Source organism: Cotesia glomerata, linkage group LG9, assembly GCF_020080835.1.
Source record: "Cotesia glomerata isolate CgM1 linkage group LG9, MPM_Cglom_v2.3, whole genome shotgun sequence".
Taxonomy (NCBI): Eukaryota; Metazoa; Arthropoda; class Insecta; order Hymenoptera; family Braconidae; genus Cotesia; species Cotesia glomerata.
The window spans coordinates 6,011,571-6,021,218 of NC_058166.1; the positions used below are offsets into that span (position 1 = coordinate 6,011,571).

Sequence of the window (9,648 nt, forward strand, 5' to 3'; positions counted from 1 at the left end):
AACGTGGAGCACTTAATGCTTGAATACCATGAGTACGAGCCTCAACGTGAGGTGCTCAAGGACATATGGGGTGGGAACGCGGAGTGGGCGAGCGTTGCGCGTGCGATTGCCACATCCCAAAGTAACTTCAAGCTTCTAAAAGGTTTCAGTAAAGTAGTAATGTGCTGCAAACTCCAAACCCAACTAGCTAATGAAAACGCGACTAGGGACGAGACTCAACAGACATCCACCTAGGTAGAGTCGGAGCGCCTAGGCACAAGCGATATGCTCCACACAATTGTGAGGACAGTATAAAGCTTTGGATGACAGCCGTAGAATAAGCTAGGGGAAAATGACCACAAATAACACAAGTGCCCGGGCACCCTACACACGCAAACACTGACACGTCAAATCATACTTCACCCACAACACATCACACAAACAACATGCTCTTCAATCGACTCCGCCTCCCCGTGGTCCCCGCTGGATACTGCTCATATCCTGTAGGTACATCTCGATGTGCCTACAGGGAATGAGTTGCCAGAGGAGTCGATGAGAGTTGCACACACTTACAATTATACGCAACTCTTGCAGCTGTTCAATGAATGTGTATAAACACAAGAGAGCGGCGATTTTTCCTTGTCCGCGAACTGGGCTGTGTTCTCGCTATGGTGAGGGTAGGACAAATATACGTGCGTGTATAGCTCTTTTGAGCCCAGGAAACGGCCTCTTCGGAGGTAGGCGAAATCCTCGCCATATATTCTTCGTTCGAGAGATATCCTCGACAAAATATTTAGAAACAAGGATTTTTTCAACATAACTCCGAAATTTTTTGAAATAACTTTCAAACAGCTCTACCGATCGATCCTAAAAACTAATCAGCTCTTAATATAAAAAAACTACGTTGATCGCCGCCAGTCCGGTCAAAATCGGTTCATACGTTCGTGAGTTATCGTTGACGAAAGAAAACCGAAAAAAGTGTTTTTTCAGAATTACTCCGAAATTCCTGGTTTGATCAAACTAAACTTACAGATTCTTCATGGGGCTTAAAAAACTGCGTCTAATGCGGCCAACTACAAGAAAATCGGTTCATTCATTCAAAAATTATTGCAGTTTGAAAATTTGAAAAATTGTGTTTTATCAAACTTCTATCAGACTTTTGAGCTCGAAGAGCTCAAAAACATAGAAAAGCTATCCTTTTAAGCTCAGAGAGCTCAAAATAACACATAAATTGTATTTTTGAGCTCGGAGAGCTCAAAAACATCATTAGTGCAATTTTAAGCACCTAAGTATGAAATTAGCGGGAAGTTGCACGGATGGCCTTCAGGGTCTACCGTTTTTCTAATTTTTTTTTTTTTTTTAATTAGATTTTTCTACTTCTTTTAAACAAAAATGATGAAAGAATAATTATGTCGAATTAGCAGCTCTTAACATGACGATCAAAACGTATATAATTCCAATTTTTTTTTTTATCAATATTGACATTTTTTTCCAAACTTTTTAATAATTGTATTGTTATTGCTGTGGAGGTTCTGTTTCATCTGGTGACTTTCCAGTAGCTCTCAAACGGTTGCAGTATTTGGTTACCCAACGATAAAAATTTTCAATTTCATTTCCATCTGAATTCTCCTTTACAAAGCCTATAAAGAATAAATTATAAGTTATTAGTGAAAAAAATTCAATAATTAAAATAATTAAATAATTTAAGAAATAAATAAGGTAAAGTACCCAGTACTTGAACACTTATAAAAATGGGACCAGTACTTGAACAGACTTTTCAAATTGTTATAATACGAAATATGTAAATTTATTATGAGTAATATGCGCATATTATAATTATTAAATGATACAGTAATTTTACTTTCTGTAAGTTTTTTCAATGATAAATCAAAACAATTATATTTTTATTAATTTAAAAGTCGACATATCGAGAATCGCCCATAGATGCTATTTTTTTCATGAAAAAGGTACTAAATCGTAAATCGAACAATCAGTAAAAAGAATGGTACATCATCATTTTAAGTAAAAAAAATTGTACCATCTAATGAAATAGTCTTTTCTAAATAATACGTATTTTTTGCAAAGACATAAACTATAATTTTTATATTAAATACTAGCGTTCAACTATACCTCCAAATTTTCGCAACAGTACCCAGAACTTGAACAGGCTGGAGCTGTATAATTTTAACAGCACTATAACCTCTAATAGGTTTATAGACTAGTGATCAGCATTGTGATTTGTATTAATTACTGCAATTTAAATTAGTTTTATGACTAAAGATTAGCGTAGTTGAAAATTATTGATTATTTTGAATTGAGTTTTTTTGATTTATAATTGAAAATTTGCTTTATCATTTATAAAAAATGTAATTAAAAAATTATATAGAAATATTTCTCATTTTTAAATGAACATATTAAATATTCACCGCATTATTTTTAATATTATTCAATAATATGTTATATTTCTTTTGATATTTCAATAAAACATTTAAAATATTTGGTGTGCCTATATATTTTATTAGTTCAACTGCTACTCCCAGAGTGTTCAACTACTGCGGATTGTCAGAATTGATTGTTCAACTATTACTACTTTCATAGTCTATTTTAAAAACGTTGTAAAAATATAAATAATCAATTATCTTTGTTATTTTGCGCTGCAATCAATTCAAAACTGTTTATTTTTTCATGAAAATCACTAATCTGAACTAATAATTACATCTTTATACATTAAAAGTAGGATCAAATAAGTTTTACTTACAAACCTGTTCAACTACTGGGTACTTTACCTTTTCAGAAGAAAGATAAAATATTCACAAAAATTTGGTTTTAATAATAGTGTATGCATACGTTTTCAATGTGCTACATAATTTGGCTACTCAAGCCCATTACAAAAAAAGTTTACCAAGTTATTATACTGCCAAAGAATTCGCTTAGCTAAACTAGCTGGTTGACTGAATTGACTACGTTAATTAATCGTAGCTTTGTCAGTCAATTAAAGTTGGCCCGCTATCTTTGAATGATTTTTCCGCCTTTATAAACAGAAATTATTTTGTATGAAGTAAATTATGCATGATAAAGAACAATCGATTGTCAAAATTTAATATTACTTTCAAATATTGAAAAACCATCTCAACAGATGTTGAAACACCTAAAATCAAATCACAAAAGACAGTCCAAAAAAAAGTTTACTGTAAATTAAATTAATAATGAAAAAATTGGATATTATTAGTCTCCTACAGATTTATATATTTATCAGTGATTTTTTTCTACGCAATTCTGGATTCTAATTCTAGGTACCTAAATAAGTAAAAATAAAATACCGTGAAGTATTTAAAATGAAATCAACCTAAATTATTAACCGTAATAAATACCCATTTAATGAACTATATTTTTAAAATAAGTAATAAAATACATTTTTCATCAAAAGTTCAATTAGTATTGAGATGAGTTATTTTTTTTCAATTTTAAATCCATTTTTTATTCGTTCAATCAAATGAACTAAAAAGAAAAAAAATGCCATTTGGCCTCACCCGAAATGAAAGGTAGATTTCATGTGACATGAGATTTTCTTTATTTATATTATTTAATTTGTTGAATAAAAAATGTTTACGTAATTTTTTAATTTTCAATCCGCAATAACTTTTAAACGAGTTAACCGATTATCACGTAGTTGACAACATTCGATGCAGTTTTTTTGAATTCTGTGATGAATTTCGAACCGTGAATTGATCAGATAAAAAATTTCAGAATTTGTTTGAAAAAAACGCTTTTTTCGATGTTTTTCGTCAACGATATCTCACAAACGAATCAAGCGATTTTGACCGGTCTGGCGGCGATCGACGTAGTTTTTTTATGTTAAGAGCTGATTAGTTTTTGAAATCAGTCGGTAAAGCTGTTTAAAAGTCATTCTAAAAAAACGATATTTGAAAAAAAATTTTCATTATTTTAAAATTTTTGAATGGCTCATAAAATTAATAAACATCTTCATAAAGTATAAGTGTTACAAATACTTTCATTCAGTTTTCAAATATTAGCCAAATTGATTATTAGAGTGAACGATTCTAATAGGAAGTAAAATAGATACTTGTAAACAATTGAATACTTGTAAACATATTACTAAAATTTGAAATTGACGATTATTTATATCAAAAAAAAAATATCTATATATAAATATTTTTTACTTTTAACAGCTTTCAAGGTATCTCCAGGAATAGGTTTCCAGCCTCCTTTACCCGATAGAGACATTGTTTTCAAGTTTTCTTCACCAACGAAATATGCTAGTAGTTTTCTCGTTATGTCACTTGGTTTTGATGATCGATCGACAGTGTCTTCAAGATCTAATTTATTAATCCATATATCCATTCCTTCTACTAATCTAATCTGGAGTACCTAAACAAAGAGTTATAAATTAGAAGTAGGTTGTGCTTAATTTCCAATAAAATAGTGAGGTAAAAGACCCAGTTATTGACACTGACCTAGTTACTGACACTTCTAACGTTATTTTGAATTAAAAAAAAAAAACATTTCATTAAATAGTTTTATAAATTTTTTTAAAATTGAAATTAATTAACTATGTACGTAATTAATTATATTTCAAACCGTGAAAAAAAAAATAACTTAATAAAAAAAATTCTTTAAGTCTCGAGTGACTGTGGAAGACATTTTTAAGTTATATTCTAAGCAGTATACGTAAGAGCGTTCGTCTATCGAATCAATCAACTTTTTATCATATAAGTATAAAAATATAATAAAAACTATATAAATTAGTTAATAATTATACATTATTTAGTTTTTAATTATAACATATCACTTTAAATGACATTTATGTATTAAAATGTGGGTGTCAATAACTAGGTCGATTTTTTTAAGAACGCCGCAGTTATTGACACCCCAATTTTAACCTATTGTCAAGGTTATTTCGTTGTCGTTTCAATGAAATATTTAAATTTTTATATTTATTATACTTAATATATTATAATAATATGTTTTTATTTATAATCGTAGAGTTAAATTAACATTAAAAATTTTTTTAACATAAAAAAAGTGTTTTAATTATAATACAAGTTTAATTTATCTTTCATTGAATGATTTTATTTTATTTTAATTAAATAATGGAAGCCTAACCAATAATGAATAATTTTTATTAATAAGTATCAGAATCTAGGCTGACGTCAGTGTTATGTCCGAAAAATATGATCTTGGGATTCGGTAGCTGGACTATCGGAGGTTCGGATAACAGATGAATTTCCCTAACGAAAGTATCGTTAAGTTTTATTTTATGGGTTCGCGAAGGTGAAAACCCCGGAGAGGGCCCCTTGATTAAGACAATCGACCTCGGAAATAATAATAATAACCTCCACTTACTATTGCGAATCTTGACTCCAACGATGATTCTTTCTTTGATTGGACTTTATCTTCCGTTGCTTGGCCGCTTCCTTCCTCCTGTTGGACTGGAGGTTAAAGGTTGAAGGTTGAAGGGCTTCTTAATTTATGAATGATGGTACACTTTGATTCAAGTTTTTAGGTTTATATTCAGATTAAAGGCCCTATGGGCAAACACGTCTTAATTTACACTATTCACTTATTAACTAATAACAATATAAAAACAAGGTTGAAAGTTAATATGAGTTCGTAACCGGAGTAACGACTCCGGCAAACAAAAGTTCGCCGATTATAATTCACAAAAGGAAAAGATGATTTGAGAGTGGGACCAGGTCACCGGAACTGCGGGAATCTCGATTATCGTAAACACGAATCGTGGCTCGAAGAATCACAATCACAGAACTCGGAAATACCGTTAAGGAACTCGAAATTGGAAATAAAGGAAAAGTGACTAATTAATTTAATAATTGAAGTCTGCCTACACGTGTCGGGGTGTAGGACTCACCCGGGCTCTAAGGCAGAACTGTTACCTTGTAAATGAGCTCTCGAATTATGGTGTTCGTGTCTTTTATCACCTCGGTTGCGATTCATTAAGTGGGGCTACTAATTAAACAATTGGTTCCTCTGATGAGGTGACAATGCGCGGTAATGTGTATTCTTCAGCCACGAGTGAGTTGTCGCGCAGTCCAGGTTGTTGTTCCCTAAATATGCAAGCGCTGCACTTTTCGGCAGGAATGGGAGGCCCTGTATTATAGACGGTATGCCGGATATAACATCAGTGTCAGAAACTACAACACAAGAAATTTAGAGTGTTAGAAACTAGGTCCTACAACGTTACTGTTTAAAATATTAATTTGAATAATAAAATGGTTCCACATCATTCTTTCGCGTTGATAATCTTTTCAAGAAATTCTAAATTTTTTTATGATGCAAAAATTATTTACTCCAATTAAATATTGTAATAATTATTTTTTATTTATTTATTTTTTTTTTTAATCCCGCTTTTCAGACTTCTGTCTCGATGGAGGTTCGGCCGAGACCGGAGGGGGACTCCAGGCTGATCGGTACATTAAGTTTGGCTGAATAAGTTTGGCGGTATTACATACTTTTTTCAGCCTGGAGAGTAATGCGGCGATGGGCCGACTTTGGGGAAACTGCACGCATTCGCCTGTGCCCCACCGGTAGCACAGGGCTTGGGGAAACCATCGAAAACCCAAACCTGAACAGCCCGGCGTGAGTTACGAGTACCGATGTTCACTGAAAATTAAATTTCAGCTCATACCGGGATTCGACCTCACGCCTCACCAGTCCCAAGCAAGCATTACAAGCGTTGTACCGCTTAGTCATGGGACTGGCTCTATATTGTAATAATTATAGTGTTATAACCTCTGCCGTCACTCTTAGAGTGTCAGAAACTGGGCCCTTTACCTTATCTAAAAGCAGAAAAAATAGTTGATATAATTAAATATTACAATAATACATCTAGCAATGATATATTTAGACCTAAATATGAAATGTTATACATCATCGAGTATCATGGCTCTCAATTGTTGAATAAAAAATAAAAATAATTACATCTATTTTCATATTTTTTAATAATTATTTAAATGAATGAAAAATCTTTTAAATACGACAGAATATTCTTGTGATAAGTGTTAAAAAGGTTTTAGTGATACTTTGAATGCTCGATTTCTAAAAACATTACTATGCAAATTAAAACTAAGCGTATAAAAATTTTAATTTTCCAGCTTAAATTTTGTTTGATAACGAATTCACGATAAATATAATAATGGACTCGGTCTAAATACATATTTCTATAGATATTGAAAAGAATAATATTCAATCATGAAGGAATAAATGACCGATAAATCTCACTTAATATTCGCCAAGCTTCCAAAGCATATACAATATGAAAAACCTGATAACATTAGTTTGTCCATTAAATATTTAAAAGAATAGTAAATTATTTCATATTTCATGTGAGCCTTTGAAAAAAATAATTAAGAATTACTTTTGTTTATATAAAAAATAACATAGATATTTATAGAAGATTTTAACAATCTAATTATGTTAGCGAATTAGAATGCAGGCGCATACACAAAATCACATGCATGCATCGATATAAATATATGTATTTTAAGGTTTGCCAAAATGTATCTTCCTTGATGGACCTTTTAAAATTGGAATTTTGAGTTCTGCTTTCAACAGGAGTTGTGTTTGGGCATTTACTGTCATATTTTGAGCGTAAAGGTTTTATTTGATTTTTATAGAATTTTTTAACAGGAGTTTTGTTCGGCCAAATTTAGAAATTTTGAAATTCTAGCAAAAATGCCGAAACAAAACTGCTGTTAAAAAATTCTATAAAAATCAAATAAATCTTTTACGCTCAAAATATGTCAGGAAATGCCCAAACACAACTCCTGTTAAAAGCGGAACTTAAAATTCCAATTTTAAAAGGTCCATCAAGGAAGTTACATTTTGGCACACCCTAATGTATTTGAATATAGACAAAAATGAATACAAACCGATTGATGTGCAGTCAAATTTCTTCATCTGCTCTACCAGGAATTTGAATTTCAGCTTGGATTTCATTGTTGTTAGGTTCTTGATTCAAACCTCGATCTTTAATTAAGCTCTCATTTTGATCTGGATGTCGATCTGCTAAATCTTGTTGTATATATTGTGTCAATAAATCTTGAGATATGCCCATATCAGAAACAGATTTGTCACCTTGATTGTCGTTTACAACAAGCATCTCACCTTGATTTTGCAAGCCTGAAGCTTGATCTTCATCCGGACCACCAACTTTCTCAACCTGATCAACGTGTTCTTCAAGTTCTTGATCACGATCGATATTATTACCTTGATCTAGATTACAATTTTGAGTATCAATCTTTAAATTGTCAAAAGTAGGAATCGGTTGATAAAGAGAAACATCAAAGACATCTAATGACTCAAGCCATTTTCTGTCAGCTGCCAAACAAAAATATATAAATAATTCATTAGATATAATATAAATAAGCAATTTAAGTTTTACACATGTTTTTACACTCAATAATTTAGCCTACTTTCACCAAAAAATAAAAATTAAATTTTTTTTAATCAACATAATTAACACTGATGTAACTCATATTATTCCTATCATTTTTCACAATTTCCTACCTCAAAGTAACAAAAAATATTTATTGGTGAATTAACGAGTTTTTAAAATTCAAAATCATGAACATCTGCGTATTTAAACATTTCCATCATAAAAATAAACATATTAATTCGTTTTTTAGTTTGAATATATGAACAATAAAAGATAACCTTACATTTGTGAAATATTATTTTCCGAGATTGATTTGATTTAGAAATTCAATTAGTCAACTTTTCCAAAATTTTTGAAAAATTTGATTCATCAAATGTTTGTAAAACGAAATCTCTACAACACAAACTTAATATTGTTATATGAATTCAAATCAATTCCTTAAATGTATCCAAGCACTTAAGGCCATTTTAGGAGGGTACCCCCCACTTTTTTTAAAAGTAAAATGGCGCCGCCTGATGGCCAGTCCGGGTACTAAAAAAGTCCCTAGCACGTGAAAATTTTCTAAATTAAATAAAAAATATAAATAATTATTGAATATAAAAAAAATGAATGCTAAAAATAATTAAAAAAATTGCTTTATATTTTGAAATAAAAAAAAATATATAACATTGACAGAATTATTTAAATCAACGATAAGCAGTTGTGGTGACCTTGAACTGTCAACGCCGTATTTATTTTTATGATATTATTAAAAAATAATGAAGCGATTGATAAAAAAAAGACCAACGTAGCTCGAATTCTACAAAAATTAAAAATATATAAAAAATAACTTACAATTATTATCCCAACACAGATGGATGTATCTTAAAAAATAAATTTCATGTTTACATTTTGCATTTAGTAACTTTATGACAGCTGTAAGCAATATGCTCGTAATCGTTCGGCGCATGCCCGATGCATAACCGTCGTAGAGGGAAAAATTAAATTAAATAGATTGTTTTATTTTTTATATAAATAAAAATATCTCAGAAACTACGCAAAAGTAGTCGAGACATGCAGTGAATGAAATTTAGAGAATTAAATTACAAACAAAATAAGCCAAACTTGATATCTCTACGACCAATAGTTTACGAAATATTAATTTTTTAATAAAAAAAAAAACGCGGTTCCGCTCAAGCGCTCATAAACAAATAGCGATAACTCCGCGAAAAATCAATTGATTTACATTTTTTTCTTAATTATAGCTTTTTTTGTCT

General features: G+C 30.8%; 1 protein-coding gene across 1 annotated transcript; it reads right to left on the minus strand.

Annotated features, from left to right (window-relative positions):
- Positions 1–1,347: 1,347 nt before the first annotated feature.
- Positions 1,348–9,506, minus strand: LOC123271395. Its single transcript, XM_044737698.1, has 4 exons — positions 9,227–9,506; positions 7,887–8,334; positions 4,161–4,368; positions 1,348–1,619 (listed from the first exon to the last, which is right to left on the minus strand). The coding sequence occupies exons 1-2, from the start codon at positions 9,339–9,341 to the stop codon at positions 7,901–7,903; spliced, it is 549 nt and encodes a 182-aa protein (XP_044593633.1). The 5' UTR covers positions 9,342–9,506; the 3' UTR covers positions 1,348–1,619; positions 4,161–4,368; positions 7,887–7,900.
- Between the last annotated feature and the right edge of the window lie 142 nt (positions 9,507–9,648).